This window comes from Vanellus vanellus, assembly GCF_965231255.1.
Source record: "Vanellus vanellus genome assembly, chromosome: 1".
Lineage (NCBI taxonomy): Eukaryota > Metazoa > Chordata > Aves > Charadriiformes > Charadriidae > Vanellus > Vanellus vanellus.
In genome coordinates, this window is record NC_138905.1 from 210937586 (window position 1) to 210956054 (window position 18469).

Genomic DNA, 18469 nt, shown 5'->3' on the forward strand with positions numbered 1-18469 from the left:
TTTCTGTATTCAGTGCTGATGAGCACCTTCAAAATTTGACAATTCTTCTATGACTGCAAATTAATTGCCAACAAACAACACTAAAATAAGTATTCTTATTTCCAATAATAATTTTCAAGAATGAACTGCTGGTTATCAAACTGAAATTAAGTAGTAGAAATGAAGTAGGTATGTTTTCTCCCAGTTCTACAAGGGCTGCAAGTGGCAGAGACGTTTCAAGCCCCCAGCACTTGCAAGGCTCTATACTTAGGCAGATGTCCTAACATTTTGTGAACCCTAATACTAGGTTGTACCTTGTATAAACTGAAACTCAGTTTCTAACTGGAAGGTGGAATCCAGCTGTTCTCTTTTTCCAACTGCATAAAAAAAGGGGGGAGAAGTTCCCTTTGTGAGGCAATACCAGTGAAGTAACTATATGATGTGATACTTATGTGTCTCAATCAACATGATACGTTTTGAAACTTATTTCAGGGAGAGGAAAACCAAATAAACTAAGGTTTCCTATAGCCACTATCATCCAGTACTCTTCTAGGAGAAAGTACCAGCCATGAAAGGAAACACATCTAAGATATATTTATTTGGATTAAAAGAGAAGTTAACATAGTAAATGAATTAAGAATAGTTTATTACATTAGATTTTAACTGCCTGATTTGAAAATAAAGGGTAAAGAAACTCTCAAATGGCTTCTTTTCCTCCCACACTCATAAATTCTCCAGAAACTTCTAGCAGGCTTGATCCTGATCATTTATGACATTTTGATCGGTACGCAAACACGGCCATTGGCAATAGAATTTGCAAATAATATCAAGAATGGTAAAAAAAAACAAACAACAAAAACCAAAAAACAAACACAGTAGCACTGCAACAGTAAGAATTACCTCAACCTCCTGCAAAGCTGGGTCTGTTGGACAACACTATGCCAATACAGGTAAAATTCTAAATCTAAGCACAGAACACTGGTTTCCCATTCCTTTTCTACAAGTACATGACAAAGGTCTTCAGGTTCATGGGAGAGAGAACTTTTAAGGTTTAAGAAGAACAAGGTGGCAACAACCTCCTTGGTTGGACATGGCAGTAGTGTGACTGAGTCTAGATACACTGCTGAAGTCTGGTGCTCTTCTCTGGAGCAGAATATAGGAGACAGAGGATCCTGAAAATGAGCAAGGCCTTGAAGAAAATTCCCGGAATCAGCATGAAAACTGCAATCATCTCTTGGTATTTAAATATCTTCATAGGAGGGAAAATGCACAGCACAAAAAAAATTCTAAACTCAAAGAATGTAGTAACAAGAAGCAGTGGCTACAAATGGCTGTCAGACATTCAGAAACTGGAAACAGACCATTTATTTTATTATTTGATAAAAAATTAAATGCTGGAACAAGCTACTAAAGAATTCTCCATTTCCCAATACTTTTACATCAAGACTAAATACTTCTCTGAAAGAAAAGATTGTATTTTCTAAAGGGTATCAGAGCGACAGGTAGTAATTTAGGATACACACCAGATGAGATTCAAGCATTTAATACTCCCTTGTATATAAATTCTATGGAGAGCTATGCTACAAATATTTCATTACTATACTGTAATAACCTGCGCTGTTCTTGTAACATTAATACGAGGGATGAACAGTAGCAATTTCATGCTATAAAACAAATTACTTAATTAAAAATACAACATGCTCACATCTCATGACTTTATTACATTAATATCCTTTAAAAACTGTATTTGGTGAGTCATAAAGGAAGGGGTTTTATTCTTCTCTCCTCCCTCCAAAATAATAGTGCAACTCCTCACAGCTTGCTGACATCAACATGGGACTTTCATGTTTTAACCTTCTGGCCACCCCACTGTGATACAGAATGTGTATTTAAAAATTGAGTCTGTAATATCCAGAATGCCTCCCCTCCCCCCCCCCCCCCCCCCCCCAACAGAAATTGCAGTAAAATAGCAGCAATTATTTTAGGATGCAGTTTGAAAGATAAAAACTGAACTATAACCCTCTTTCCATCACTTATCAGCAGTCCTTGCTAACCAGAGAGGTCCCAGTCAACTGTGACACCCATCCACAAGAAGGGCCGGAGGGAGGATCCAGGCCCGTCCGTCTGACTGTGGTGCCGGGGAAAGTTATGGAGCAGATCATCCCAAGTGCCACCATGCAGCACATGCAGGACAACCAGGTGATCAGGCCCAGTCATCGTGGTTTCATGAAAGGCAGGTCCTGCTTCACAAACCTGATCTCCTTCTATGACAAGGTGATCCACTTAGTGGATGAGGGAAAGGCTGTGGATGCTGTTTACCTGGACCTTAGTAAAGCCTTTGACACTAGTCCTTTTAAAAAAAACAAATAGAAAATAACCAAAGCTACTCTCATAAGTAACAACTTAAAATCCACCTTAAGTTTCCCCTTCAGAAACTTTATATTAAACACAGACTGTAGATTTTCTCACTGAAGATACTGCACTAGTTATCGAAAGTACCACAGAGTGCTTCACAGCCTCCAAATTACAAAGATACTGTTGACAGTTTTGGTTATTGAACTGCTCAAGAGGACAATCCTCTTAAATACATAATCACAGCAAGCTTTGCTTTTTGCTCTTTTGTGGTTTTGTTTTTTTTTTTTGTAATAAATATAGATGTTCACATGAAGTTTCCTAATCTTCTTACATAAACCATTGCGCTGTTCATATATAATACTCACTATTGTAAAAAGACACTAGGCGAAGATATTTCATATTAATTTGGAAACAGCTGATCTAATAATGCTTCTACAACTTACTCAGAAAAATACAAGCCTTTTCTTCAAATATCGTTAAAAAAGACAAAATTCGTTAGTGATAATTTAAGTTTAAATATAGGTGTATTCCCAAAAGAGTATTCTGAGAATTAAAGGAAGCAGTTGAAAGAAACTGAGCTTATATGTACTTATTCAAAACAATTTCAATCCCTAGTAAATCCTGGTTGAATTGAATAGAATGCCTCAACACAAACCAAATGAAAAGTTATCTTAAGATTTGGGGCAGCGGTGAAATTTCTAGCAAAACCAGAAGGCGCACACTACATAGCTGTATTGCTTGTAAAGATGTACATACAAGGTAGCAAAGTTGATGAAAACTCCTTTGCAGCTCTAGTAATGTATTTATTTTAGATGGATACTGAAAATTGTACTGCACCACGAGATGCTTTCATCTTGTAAATAAGGTTCAAATTCTGCAAACTTTGTGTAACAGTTCCCAACAAGTCCAGCACAGCATTTCCCAATTACAGCAACAATAAACTGCCCTTCAAATTGCAGGAAGTTTGAAGAAAAGCAAGGTCAATGCAAATTAAAGTACCGGAGTACTCCAATTATTTTGAGTTAAAATTATTCCAAGACTGGAGAGACAAGCTAAATTTGTATAGGCAAGGAAGAAACAGTAGGAATTGGAAACTTTGACATCCACTTGCTAGTCCAATCTCTTGAAAAACTTCTTAGTAGCCCACTTTCTTTGTTTACCTAAGACCAGTCACCTTTGTCCTTTTATAAAACCAGTCAAGCTACCCATAACATGCCTAGTAGGTTCCAACAACAACGTAACAAAATTACTTTGAACATTCTAACAACTTTTTTTTTGTTTGATAACCAAACCAACTTGGTTTAATTTATGGAATCAGACTAATTTTGTCACATATGGACACAGTCTAGCCTCAAAACTATGATCTCTAATAAAAGCTCTTCACAGATGAACAGAAAAGATCAGAATTAAAGTAATCCTTACATTTCTGCACTATTTTTATTTCTGTTACGACTAACAGCTGATTCTTTCAAAGGTGTTTCTTTTAGCTAAGGCTAACACTCAGCCTTCTATTTTTTGTCTCAACTGTATTTTTAAGCAATTTCTTATATACACTGATCTTTCAGTGGACACCTACATTAGCATGTTCACACTCCAGAGTTCTTTTTAAGCATTAATTTCCTTTGTGTCAATACAAGGAATCACTGGGTACTGAATCGGGTACACCACTGGTCTGCTCAAAACAGGTTCCTACCTGGTGAAGCTGCAAACCCGAACACTCCACAGCCTAGGCAGAAGATACCCCCCTCAGGAGGAAGACACGTGTGGCTTTCTACAGCAGTTTATTTCCTATGTGTGCATGGGATTCTGCCGGTAAGGGCAGGGCAATCAGGTAATACAAAACAAGTTTCTTTACAGACAATTCTACAAGGTACAGATACAAAGCACGTGCCTTGGATGAGAAACCGTTTTGACTAGCAATGACGTTTACAGCAGTGTGGACTTCTGTTACTAGAACGGTAATAGATCACGAAAAAAGATAAAATTCAGTCATTCTAAGACACACGCTTATTGAAACACCCTTTTTTACACTTGGAATTAAATAGTATTTAAATAGCACCACATGTCCTTTTACAAGTCAGGTCATATGCTACAAATAAATAGCAGTAAAATTAACTGTGCTGAATGGTGTTCACATAATTCCTATTAAGACAACGATTTCCTCACCTGAATCAGATGAATTTTCAGCAGTCATCATCAGAACCTCTTGTAATAATCGACTTGACTGGTTATTTTGCCTTGGACTCCCATTAGAGATTTGTTCCTCGCAGTTTGTTATGCTCGAAGGTAAACTGCTTTCTTCATGAAAAGCATGGCTGTAACGTTTCATATATGCTAACTCCCCAGTGGTTGAAATGGGAGAAGATTCTCCACCAACAGAACCTGTTTTATCTGAATTCAACACACTTGTGATCAGTTTAGGCATAGAAATGAAGTGTTTTGCACTTCGTGGAAAACATTATGATGCACATTCTGCTCTACAGAAATAACCTGCTGAATTTGTACAGTGCTCCATTCTAATGAAGGTAGCCATATCAGGTCAGTGAAAACCTTTGCATCACACAGTTTATGGATTATACAGGTTGAAAGATTATACAGGTCATCGACTTCTCAAAAAAATAATTCCTAACTCAACTAAAATATTTCTTAAAAAAAAAAAAAAAGAAAACAAATTGGTGGATTTGCCATGTGGAAAGAAAACTTTCAGTAATTTTTTTCCAAATCCAGAGGCAATACAACTTCTCCACTCTGGCTTAAAGATTTCTTTTCTCCCCAACCTGCCCCATACAACAGCCCTTTTTGGGCACCAAGTCCAATCAAAACTCAAGCTCAACTTTTTACTACCTACCGCAACAAATGGTTAGATAATATAGGAAAAAAATCACCTGTGGATCATAATGGGATTACACAGCAAATGAGTATTTCCTACTCTAGAATTCCACCAGATATTTCAGAAAACTTTTTTGCTATGTATTTTGATTTTTAATTTTTTTAAATTAAGATGTGTAACACTGTCAAGTGCTTTCGATAATATAAATATATTATTCGTCAATAAAAGCTTTCACCAACAAAATTTGTTGTCTAATCAAGACACCAAATTGGTCCAACAAGAGTTATTCTGCATAAACTGATGCTGACTAACATTAATTACTTTTTAATTAAAAAGTATACCATATCAGCTGTTTCATTATTTTCCTCAAGATGAATGCCACCCTGACAGGCCTACTCAGATTGTTCTGCTTAGCCCTCTTAAAACACTGTTGCAATATTAAAACTTTTGCAAAGTATGCATTACATTTTAGCTATGAAGAGACTTAAAAAAAAAAAATACTTAAATGCTTACATTTAGAAGACATCAGTTGGTTGTACCTGTTAAATGTTTCTCACAGAGAAATATAAAGCACTGCATGCAGACTGTAACAGACTTAGAAAATACTTGCTTTGTGTAGTTGCTCTCAGATTTGTACAAAGAGTGTTTTGTAATAGAAAAAAATTAAAGATGGTCTAAAAAATTCTGTAGAAACTTGATACTAACTCCTTATTTAAAAGATTTCACACTCACTTTGTCGGTATGTTCAAAAGCTAAACCTTTAAATACCTTCCATCAACTCTGATGATTCTCTTTACAATTATTGTCTATTAACACAGACCATGCCCAACAGAAAAATCAACAGGGAACTTAAGCCATGGAATTACAGTCAATTTTCTCTTCTTGGTGAATTTGAGTGAATTATGGTGGATTTTCTTTTCTTGCTGAATTTTTGTTTCGATTATGTTTTTCAAGACAGACACTGACAGGATAAGCTTTTCTCAACTATAACTCACTTCGCTAGTATATAAATTATACCTTCAAATAAGGCAACAGTATCAGCTATTATTTCACGATCAATCATCTCAAAGACTCTTCAGAAAAGATTCATTTCCTCCAATCTGTATTTCTAAGGCAGAGGGGCATTTATTATATATTTTATATCCATATATACATATATTTTACCTGCAAAAGAAATGTTGCAGCTCTTCGGTGTGTCTACCTCTGGTATAACACTAAGTTCATGCTGTTCCAAATCAAGCCCTAACTTGACTTTTGCCACAGGTGGTTTAGAAGATGTCCATTTCTGCTCTCTACATAGAACTTTCACAGACTGTTCTGTAAAATAAAGTTTTGCAGTTTAAACTCCCCTAGCACGTTGCAATAATATATATATATAAAATTAACTTGGGGAGATGGGAGAGAACTCCATCTCAGCTGCAAAACAAGAAAAATTATAATGAAAAATACTATACAGCCTTACCAGTTTGCTCAGCTGGACCGATGCACTGTGAAATCATTTTACTTCTGTGAAATTTACTCCTGCCACAATTCCCTTGCTGGTACTTTTCTGAGTCTTCGAAAAACTCAGTCCTGTTAATCCAGTCAGGCTTTTGTGCCTCGGTCATCTCATTTGTGCAGATGTGTCTCACCTTGCGGGGGGTGGGGAGGGTGGGAGAAACTGTATATAAGATTATATTTATACTCATTTATCAAACCAGCATTTTCTTGTGTGCGTATTCCATGCAGGGCAATATAGAGCACTTTGAGAAAATAGTTCAAGCATGCAAGATACTGGACAGACTTGCTTAGCTTACAAAACCATTTGGACATACAGATACTGTATTTAGCTCTACAAGCCTAACTTGCTAAAATGTAATTATTTACATTTTCAGGACCTTTGTTAGATTAGATCAGAGTACTCAGAATTTTTAAAAGAAGCAACTCCTGCTTTCATTTTTTCAACTCCTGAATTCTGGAGTTTTAACTGTTTGGAGACTCTAAAAGCAAGAGACTAGGACTCTAGGCAACAGTCATTTTTCTACGATGGCTTCTGTTTATAAAAAAAAAAAAAAAAGGCAAAAAGAGCTTCTTTAGAAACTCAAAAATAAACGTGGATTTTTCTTCTGTTACCCAGAAACAAGCAAAATTACAAGTCAAGTGTGCAGCTGCCAAACCAATTTCCTAACATGTACAAATAAAAAGACAAACTTTAAAACATAATCTATTCAAAAGGCTTACAATATCCTTTGAGGTACTGCTTAAGTATTTTTAACACAAGAGCTGTTTCAACTCTAGAAATGCAGCTGTATGTGAAGAAAACTATACCTGCAGATATTTTGAACAACATAACTATTTCAATTGGCAATATGGTCATAGAATCATAGAATGGTTTAGGCTGGAAGGGACCTTAAAGATCATCGAGTTCAACCCCCCTGCTATGCCCAGGGACACCTCCCACCAGACCAGGTTGCTCAAAGCCCCATCCAACCTGGCCTTGAACGCCTCCAGGGATGGGGCATCCACAGCTTCTCTGGGCAACCTGTGCCAGTGCCTCAACACCCTCATTGTGAAATATTTTTTTCTAACGTCTATTCTAAATCTCCCTTCTTCCAGTTTGAAGCCATTAACCCTCACCCGATCACTACATGCCCTCCTAAAAAGTCCCTCTCCAGCTTTCTTGTAGGTCCCCCTTCAGATACTGGAAGGCTGCTATAAGGTCTCCCCAGAGTCTTCTCTTCTCCAGGCTGAACCCCAACTCTCACAGCATTTCTTCACAGGAGAGGTGCTCCAGCTCTCTGATCATCTTCGTAGCCCTCCTCTGGACCTGCTCCAACAGCTTGTTGTCCCTCTTACGTTGTGGGCTCCAGAGCTGGATACAATATTCCAGGTGGGGTCTCACATCTTGGTTCAGAGACCAAGCACAGAAGTTCATGCTATTTCTGTTAGACTGAACAAAACTGTGCTCTTGGGGCTTACAGAAAAGAACTACCGATCACAAATCACAGGTCCTAATTAAAATTTTCATTATGGTAAATCACCTAAATCTATCAACACTCCATGGGATACTTTGCTAATTGGTAGAATTCACTCTTGAATTTGATCACCTACTAGATGAGCCACCTTGCAAAGCATTTATAAAGCTTACCTGCTTGTTCAGAATTTCTTTCAAAGCCTCATGCTGTCTCTGCATCTGTTCCTTCAATTTATCTTGCTTCTGTAGAAGTAGTTGTTCTTGTATTTTCTGTCTAGAAAGAAGAGCTTCTCTTTGTGCATCTAACTGCTCTTGCAATTCTTTCAAACACTTCTGCTGAGCTTGGATGCTTTCTGATGAGGCCAACACTCTGTCCCTTAAATTCACTATACTAGCGTAATTTAACAAGGATGCATTTCCTGGTTTTGGTATCAAGAATTCCTCAACACCCTGGTTTTTAGTTTCTTCAGGACGTAAAGTCACAGGTTCAGAAAGATTGAGGGGTTGTTCAAGGCTTGTTTTGACAGTGTTCTCTGCAGATCCCTGCTGATACACCAAAGAATCGACTGAGGCTGCCTGAACTATATGAGATCCCTTTCTTGCTGGCAGGAGAGGTGTCTCAAGTGGAGGTTCTTCTCCATCTTCTGTCTCTGTTTGATGGTTAGACATCTTCTGACATGACTCTTTAAAGTGCACCATCTCTGAAGGCTCAGAGGAATCTTCTGCAGGCAAAACAAATCTAACGTGTTGTACACGTGCTTCCGGTTGTGTTCTTACTGCAGTGACATCTTTCATCACTAACCCTGATGGTAACTGGAACTGAGATGGTTCTCTGACGTGATTACTGGAGGTTTCCGACATTCCCACTTGTTCCTGTGAAGGATAGCCGCACTGCAAGCAAAACTCTCCACACTTCAATTCTGATCCTTCTAAAAACTGCACACGTCTGCCAGGACAAACGTTATGCATTTGCTCTTCAAGTTTCTGTGAAGATGGTTTTCCCAACATATGCAACTTTCCTGAAAACACAGGTAGCGACTGTGCATACTCTTGTGCCTGAACTTGTTCAGATGACTGGTATTGTGTTGGTTGCACTCCTTGCCTCTGTAGAAGTGGTTCTGAGACAGGCTTTAAATTAATTGATTTTGTTTCCACAGAGCTTGGAGGTGCTGCAGAAGTAGACAAGTGTCTCTGCTTCAATTTATTCTGATACTCCTGCAGATGCTTTCTAGCTTCTTCAATGGTCAGTTTGTGCAGCCTGAACAGAAAGCAAACATGAATCAATCCAGAGTGGTGCAAAGATAAACATAAATTTCAGTAATCAAAGCAATTTCAATTGTTTTGAAACAAGCAACTCAGACTTCCATTTCATAAAGGAATTTACCTATTTTGCTGTAGAAGGCGTTGCTGATAATTACGAATCATCTGTAAATGGCTGTCTTGTCTAGGACTCCTGGTTTCTGATACAGTAGTATTCCCAGTCTAATCAAAATAAAATCATTTTAAGTGCACATATACAAATAACTCACAGAGAACTATTAAAGCAACAACCTTAAGCTGTATGTTCTTTCTCCTAAGTTTACAGAAGCCACTCTGTACCACCGTTTGAAATCTGTGAGATTTCAGCCTGAGGCAATGAAGCTAAAGCAGTTTCTGGAACAGATGGCCTACAGCTACAGTCTCCCTTGGCAAGTTGAGCATACACTGTCAAAGTCAATGGTGCTTACAGCAGCTTAGCTCAGAGGTAAATGTAACCCAGTAGCTAACTCAGTGAGCAATGATCCAACAGAGCTGCATTTTCAAGGCAATCAGATTCTCAGAAGCGTACAGGATGTGCAAATGACTCAGGATTTTTAAAAAAATATTACTTTCCTTCAGCATCCTCAATAAATTGCTCTCCTTTAAGTAGCTGTTTGAGATTTAGACAGCAAAAAAGGTAGAGGTGGGGGTTTTTGTTTTGTTTCCCCCCCCCCCCCCCAAGATTTTTTTTTCCTTCTTGAAAAAGGATAAGTGTACACGCGTAATCATTATATGACTCTAATCAGATTTTAGTAACAGGTATTTTAAATAGACTTTCTGTCTCTGGGACTATGCAAAGACAATCCGATATTCAAAGTCCAGTGACATCATGAAATACAAGGTTCTACACTAGACAAAAGGAAGCTTTTATATGTATGAACATCTGATTCATAGCCAAAGAAATAAAAATTGTCTTGATTGACATAATTTAAAATTGGCAAATGGTGCTCTTTATTTTTATAATTAGGATAATTAAACTAAACAAATTTTCTACAAATCTTCACCTCATGTTCCACTCTGTTCTGTTGATCTGTAGAAGGAACACTGTGGCTTTGTACCAGCTGACCTTGCTCTTCCTCCTCTTTTTTTTTCTTAGCCTCCTCCAAACAGGTTTGCATTTGGATCTTCAGAAAATCAGCCTCCAAACGTGCTCTCTCTTCTTCAAGTTGTTTAAGCAAGGCCAGCTGTTCCTGTTTCTGTTGCTCTATTTGCTCATTCTATTGAGAAGAAAAATGAGGGTGAATCTCAAGAACTGACAGACAAAGAAATCAAAAGACCTCTGACACACCACCACGCACAAAACTTTGTTCCATCTGACAGCACAAATTTTATTGCCTGTGACAGGCCTTTAAGTGTAAGAGGCCTTTAAAAATAGTTCCAAAGTTTACAAGAAGAATTTTGTTTTACTGGCTAGATATTTCTAATAGTCCCTGAATCCATCTACTATTGTACTATTATCTGTTCTCAAATTAACAGAACAGATAAAGTCAGAATCTAACCATTCAAGATACATTATAGTTTTTCAGAGACTGCAAGAGAAGTCCTTTTCTTAAATTGAATTCAAAAAACTACTTTGCATTTTATAGAGCTTTTCATCAAGAGTTCAACACATTCAAATGTTAATTCAAGCCTTACAAAACTTCTGAAATAGCTAATGTATAACCACTTTAAGAGTACTCCATAAACCTCTAAGTGGCTTGTTTATTTTTATTCTCTTTCCATGTACCTATCAGCTACAAATCACTTAGATCCACGTGTAGCAACAGCATATATACTTTTAGAATGGAAGTAAAGAAAAATGTCAAAGTACTGGCAAAGTTGAAGTTGACAACAGCCTTTAATGAGGTAGTCTGGATGGGGATGTCAGGAAAAGCAACCCGACAAAAAGTTAGACCTGAGAACAGTTAATGCCGACATGGCAGTATATACACACAGGCAGGTGCAAAGTGAGAGAAAATAAATGTTAAAGAAAGTAACCACACTTTCACAGAAGATCTGCTGCTTGCCTCCTCCTCTCCCCCAACAATACTATTTTGTCAAATTTTTGTTTCCTGAATTTCTGAATTTTAACTTCACAATTTAAGGCTGCACCAAGACCCGAATTTCAACTTTTTTTTTTTAAACAGATAAACCACCACATAGTAGCTGGTAGGTCTCTAAGAAACAAAAATGAAAAGATAATGAAGCTAATACACAATACCATACACATAACAATAATACAAGGTTATTATTTTCCAAGTACAATAAACGCAGCATTCCCATAGACACAAAAAACTCTACATTTGTTTCACTGTTAATTAAAAAAACCCAAACGCACCAAACCAAAACACTCCAGGTTTGTAAGCTTTTCTTGTCACTCTAAACACAATCCCACAGACCCTCCTATGTTATTACACAGGTTTAGTAAAGTTTTCAGAGTTGTGTATTGTTGACTACATCCTCCCTAATGCAGAGGTATTAATCTACAACTGGGATTCTCATTTAATCACAGCATGGCATCCCTTGCCTATAGCACTTGTTAGACTTTAAGAAACTGGGGTTTTCCACTCTATTCTAAATTCCAGCTAAAGCTCAGTCTTTTTAAAAAAGTTAATACACAGAGGCCAAGTACAGAAAGTATTACAGTAAAAGTTTAAGTATTACAAGCATGTTGAAAGGACCTGCAGCAGCTGTATAACCTGAATCATTTTAAAGTCTTCTGCAAATCACTTTTTTCACACCATGACTGAGATAGGAATAAGTACACACACTTACCCACTTTTTTCTCTCCTCTTCCATTCTAATTTTAGCTCCTTGTTCTTGAGGATGGATTAGAACTGAATTTTCAACTGCAGCAGTATTTTCCAACTTTTTCACAGAGTCTAAAACATACATGTATTTTAACTATAATTGCAGTTAGAAAGAGCCTTGGATAGTTTTTACATCTTCCTTTACAGTTTCCCAACCTCTCTAAACAAAATGCATAAACTGCTTTTGAAAAGATTACCATCTCCATCCCACTACTCTGTCTCCATAAAGTTTTTTGTATTATTTAAGCCTTTAATGGCCCTTTATCATATGTCTTTATTGAACATACAGTAATGGCGCAGCTCCAATGGGACTGAAGTTTGCTCCTACCAAGATTACTTGGTAGCCTAATAGCAAGATCATCCTGAGGAATAAAGAGCCACACATTAACCTCTTGGAACAAAGAGGGTCTAAAACTGGCACGTTCTAAGCAAATGATCTAACATTCGGCTAGCGCACAAAAAGTAAGTCTTCATCCTGTATTACCAGCTTCAAATAGCAGCAAGTTTTCCCCAGAGGCATGTTTTCACTCATGCTGCATTCTCCAATCCCCAAGCATTATGCTGGTGCATCCATGTACGTGATTGAACTAAATCACTTAATCTTGCTTAAAAAAAACCAAACACCCTATGAAAGCGAAAAAACCCACAAACCTACTGCCACAACTTGATCACTTTAATTATTTCAGAAATCCCACTCAGCATACAAGTTCACCAACTTCAGCACTAGCATAACCAAAAGAGCATGAAGGATACAAATGGGAAGTAATGCCAAAATTATTTGACTACCAAAACTACCAGAACGTCTAACTGTTATAAACTCTAGTTCTGCACAGAGGCTTCTCAGAATGGTGCTTAGAAGCAGAAAAAAAAAAACCCAAACATGATTTCAGACACATCATAGAATGGTTTAGGTTGGAAGGGACCTTGAAGATCATCAAGTTCCAACCCCTCTGCCATGGCCAGGGACACCTCCCACTAGACTAGGTTGCTCAAAGCCCCATCCAGTCTAGTCTTGAACACCTCCAGGAATGAGGCCTCAACAACCTCTCTGGGCAACCTGTTCCAGTGCCTTACCACCCTCACAGTGAAAAATTTCTTCCTAATATTTAACCTAAATCTCCACTTTTCCAGTTTGAAGCCATTCCCCATTGTCCTATTGCTACATGCCCTAGTAAAAAGTCCTTCCCCAGCTCTCCTGTAGACTCTGCAGTAGGCCCCCTTTAGGTACTGGAAGGCCGCAATAAGGTACCCCCACAAGACAGCTCATGCTTGTCTTGTGCATTTCTAGCTGTGAATCTCTGAAGCATCTGGCTTTCCCAGTTCAATAGGTACAGAACTTCAATGCCCAATTATGCACTGAGAACTCTACTCCTGGAGGCAAACACCTATTAAAGCATGGCAACACCAAGTGTGGCAACAATTTGGGTGAGATTTAGAAGATGCAAAGGTATTTTGGACATCTTTCCTCCACAAGATCTTAATGGGCAAGTTGGACATCAGAGCAAAAACCTCTCCTATTTGTGGTTTCAACAAATCCACAATGCACTGTGGGCAAAGACAGGAGAATTGTACCTTCTGGCAACATGACAAAACACCACCACTGAAAATTCATTAGAGAGCTTTGTTACAGTCTACCCTTACAAGTCTTTTTGCTGCTACACAACAAATTTTGATGCAAGTATATATTACGTACCTTTGGCTTCACATACTGTATTTTTCTGTTGCTCATAGTTAAGTTCTAAATCACATAATGGTTTCTCTTCGCTAGCAATTGTGCCTGATTCAATAGTCTCAATTTCACTTTGAATCTCTTTCTCACTTTTTGATGTCCACTCCTCTTTTTGGCTTCTAATCTTGTTCAGCAATTTCTTTAAGGCAAGTTTGGACTGAGGTTGGTGAGCTTTTGCTTCTTCATGATCTATAAAGAATACATGCTGTTAAGAGTTCTGGGTAATGAATATCTTCACATCGTAAAACTAAAAAAACTCTTTTTTTGTGGTTTTTAATTGCTTACACAGTTGGACAAATAGCTCAGGTATATTACCAAGTTTTAAAAGCTTAACAATATTTTTTTCTTACCTGCAAGAGAGAAGTAGTAATTTTTCTCCACATGCTATAAAAGGAGGGCTAAGCTAGGTATAGTGTTTCACAGTCAGATTACTCCTAGACCATACTGTTGCAAAAATAAGCAGTACTATCCCCCTGCCTGCCTGCTTTCTATCAGCACTGGCAACATAATGCATCACAGACCAAAAAACAGATTGTGCCAGCGGCAGAAATGCTTGGCCAAGCAGCAAAGTTCACTAACACACTTCTTGTTCACATCACATTATTCTGCACATGCCACGAGCGAAGAGTACATACACAGAGGCAATTGTTGCAGCCTACTCACAACATGGAGCAACTCAATTACAAACCTGAACATGAAGGACATACAATAAGTAGACTTTCATACGAAGTCAAGCTTTAACTTTCGAATATTTCAAAACACAAGATGAAAAATATTTACGTTCACATACCAGCATCATCCCATAATTTACACTAATTATAAAGGAACAATTAGGGCTATTAACAGTGTAGTTCTTACAACAACTGAAAATTATTCTCAGGATACTAATGAACTGAAGTATATTAGAAAAAGAAGTCACATTTTCATTTTTAAATTCATAATCATTAGAGCATTATCATCCATGATAAACATCATAAACCACTTCATACTGAAATATGTCAGAGGCATTAAGAAATTTTAGTATTTCGAGTATTTTAGTTACTGAAGGTAATTTATTTGATATATTAAGCTAAATCTCATCTCTTCTACTATAAACCCCAAAAGTTTAAGATAAATGTAAAGTTTAAAAGCTTTACTTTCAGATTCATTGGGGACCTCCTCATCTATCATCTGTCCCGATTCTTGTTGAGTGGCAAAAGCAGATTCTGGTTGAGTGGCACAAGCAGATTCTTGCTCCAAAGAGATATCAAGATCATTATCTTGAGACCTCTTAGACGGGGCTGGCAAAGGCTGTGGCTCAAACTGCAAAATCAGGTCTTCTTTCATTTCTAATTAAAAGAACACAACCACATAAAATGACCAATTGGAATAGAAAGCAAACAACATCGCAAGACTACACTCATCATACAAATTCCTAAGTTAAAATATCAATAGCTTGTTTCACAACAGATTTATTCCAACTTTTTTTTTTTTCCAAAATAGAAGATTCAAAATTGTTCAGATCATTAGCCATCTATTAATTCAGAAATTCTACAGGGTTTCCCACTAGGATATGCTATGTCTTCCAGAATAAATATGTGATAAAAGGCTCATATTTACATAAAAAAAAACCACAAAGGAACAAGTACACAAAGGAGGATCCCAGTAACTTCATCAAGGAAAAGATGCACGCTGACCTGGCTGCTCACAGGGCTGTCACGGGAGAGTGACTCATCACATAGTCCAGGTGTGAAATCCTAAAAGATGAGTCAACCGTCCTCCCAGGATCATCTTACCAACTGAGGAGGTTACTGCCTACAAGGGGTATGGGACACATAGGAAGATCATTTTGGGATTGTATGCTTATAGATATTTAGGGGAAGAACCAAGGGCAGGGAAAGGATTAAGTTAGCCTGGGGAAGAACAAGTGTGAGGAAAAATATAAGAATAAGGGGAGAAAAGGGGCCAGTCAGTACACTTGTCTGGCCATACACTGTGCCTGACAGTCTGTCCCGTCTTCTGACTAAATGCCATTTCTAGCTGTTTCCTGGGTAAGGAGCCCTCTTATTTTGTACATGTGTGTGTCTATAGATATATAAGGCCAGCAACTGGAGTGGGGACCAAAGTCACAGTGGCACCTGTGTCCAGAGTGCTGCTAACTGAAGAGATCGGAATCACGGAGTTTTCAGAGTTGGAAGGGACCTCTAGAGATCATCTAGTCCAACTCCCCTGCCAAAGCAAGATTGCCTGGAGCACATTACTCAGGACTGCATCCAGGCGGGTCTTGAAAATCTCCAGAGAAGGGCACTCCACACCCTCCCTGGGCAGCCTGTGCCAGTGCTCTGTCACCCTCACCGTAAAGTTTTTCTGTGTATTTGAACGGAACTTCCTGTGTTCTAACTTGCGCCCATTACCCCTAGTCCTGTCACTGGGAACCATTAAAAAGAGCCTGGCTCCATCCTCCTTCAACCCACCCTTTAGATACTTGTATGCCATAATAAGGTCTCCCCTCAGCCTTCTCTTCTCCAGGATAAAGAGTCCCAGCTCTCTCAGCCTTTCCTCATAAGGCAGATGCTCCAAGCCCTTAATCATCTTAATTGCCCCTCGCCGGACTCGCTCCCCTGTCCCCTCTTGAACTGGGGAGCCCAAAACTGGACACAGTATTCCAGTTGTGGCCTCACCAGTGCAGAGTAGAGGGGGAGAATGACCTCCTTCGACCCACTGGACACTCTCTTCCCAATGCAGCCCAGGATTCCATTGGCCTTTTTGGCGACAAGGGCACATTGCTGGCTCATGGATAATTTACTATCTACTAGGACCCCCAGATCCTTCTCCTCAGAACTACGTGCATATTATGTGTGTATGAGTATCAGCATGCAGTGGCTAGCAAGTCGCAAGCCAGACTAGACAACAAGAACAATAAAAGGCTTAGGAGCTTGGTATCAAGCAGCCATAAGACTGGGCTGGACACTGGAGAGGCCAGGGGATCTGCGAGTTGGCTAGTGGAGGGATCAGGAGATCCAAACATCCAAGCCAGCTACAGGGGAGACCATGGGGTCTCAGGGTCAACTAGGAAACCTGCCAGCACACATGCACGCATCTCGGAGACAACTGCAGACAAGAGGATCCAGGGTCAGCTACTGGGTAGACTGGGTATTTAATGTCAGTGATCAGAGGGAGTATCTTCATAGCGTGTACATGTCTGTGCATACGTTCACATACCCAACCAGGTCTGTGTAGCAACAACCGGAGTGGAGCAGCAGGCCTCGGTGGTTCGCATGCCCAGGAGCCAGCAACTGGGGAGACTAAGGATTGAGGTTCAGCTGCTAGGCAGAGTGAGTGTCTAAAGCCACTTACTGAGTGATCCATAGCACGTATTTGAGCATACCAGTGCATATGAGGACATGCGAGGCTACAGGGTGCAGGATGAATTACTGGGTAGACTGGGTGCCTATGACCTATCACTGGGGGATCCATAGTGTGACGGATGGAGACCTGGGACGTAGGGGACAACTACTGGGTAGACTGAGTGTCTAAGACCAACAGCTGGAGGAATCCATACAGTCATATATCCCACTAACAGGCCTTCATCCTGATCAGCCAGAGCAGTGAACAGGATGAGGCCACTTGCACTGCTTGTGTTTAACACGAGTACTGCGTCTTCTGTGTTGGCCTGTGCGGCCAGCTCCGTGTGTGTGTGTATACTGAAAGCCTGTTCATATGTGCCTACTGTGAATACACACACAGCCTTGCTACCGGCTGGACCTGGGAACAGGCAGCTCCAGCAGACTCTCCTCTACTGGGCTACACTGGGCTACCAGGTTCAACAACGTACAAGAAACTACTTACTCCTGTCTTCACTGTACATATCTTCAAATGCAAACTCCAGTTCTCTCTGCCATTCTTCTTTTATTTCCATGCGTTTGTATGCAGGCACAAAAATTTGAGGTGGCATCTGTGCTACAATCTGTCTTCTGCGCATCCGATCCATATTCTGCATTTGCTCAAGTTCTTTCAGTAGCCTTTCCCTATCCTTCAAGTATAAAGAAGGGATAACAAACATGTAGTGTTCACGTTCAGACAGCCATATGGCAGGCCTTATAAAATACTCCCATTTGGTTACCATGAAGTTTGCTTAATCCTTAATGTTTAAAGTTAATTTTATTGTAGAGAGAAGATGCTTCCTCGGGAGAAAGCTGTATCTGACCTTTAAACACAAGAATCATCAAGACTACCTAGAAAATCTAATGTTAAATAAAGGATCAGACTGTATATCTGTAGGCCAACTCTCCTCAACAGAATTTATCTTCTGTTTTATAAGGTAAATGAATACTTCCTTTGCTAAATTACTTCTGTTAGTATATAGTTCAGCAATTGCTACTTTTTAAGACATGAACTAAATACTCTTGGCACACTACAATTATATATGAAAGCTATTGAAAAAAGTTTTATTTGAAGTTTGGTGGTTGTTTTTTCTTCCCCTGTTTACTTAAGGAGCATCAGTAATGTTTTCACAATGCCCCATTTTAGTTAGGTTACTCATTCAGGGCCAGTCA

At 38.9% G+C, this 18469-nt stretch overlaps 1 protein-coding gene across 1 annotated transcript in view; it reads right to left on the reverse strand.

The window, feature by feature from the left end:
* Positions 1 to 18469, reverse strand: part of CEP295 (centrosomal protein 295) — a 47731-nt gene that overhangs the window by 14172 nt on the left and 15090 nt on the right. Inside the window, exons 8-17 of the mRNA XM_082493298.1 lie at positions 17763 to 17946; positions 15071 to 15262; positions 13899 to 14123; positions 12171 to 12277; positions 10421 to 10633; positions 9502 to 9599; positions 8292 to 9375; positions 6627 to 6795; positions 6329 to 6481; positions 4501 to 4725 (exon numbers count right to left, since the gene is read on the reverse strand). Coding sequence (XP_082349424.1) covers positions 4501 to 4725; positions 6329 to 6481; positions 6627 to 6795; positions 8292 to 9375; positions 9502 to 9599; positions 10421 to 10633; positions 12171 to 12277; positions 13899 to 14123; positions 15071 to 15262; positions 17763 to 17946 — 2650 coding nt within the window. The remainder of the gene's footprint in view (positions 1 to 4500; positions 4726 to 6328; positions 6482 to 6626; positions 6796 to 8291; positions 9376 to 9501; positions 9600 to 10420; positions 10634 to 12170; positions 12278 to 13898; positions 14124 to 15070; positions 15263 to 17762; positions 17947 to 18469) is intronic.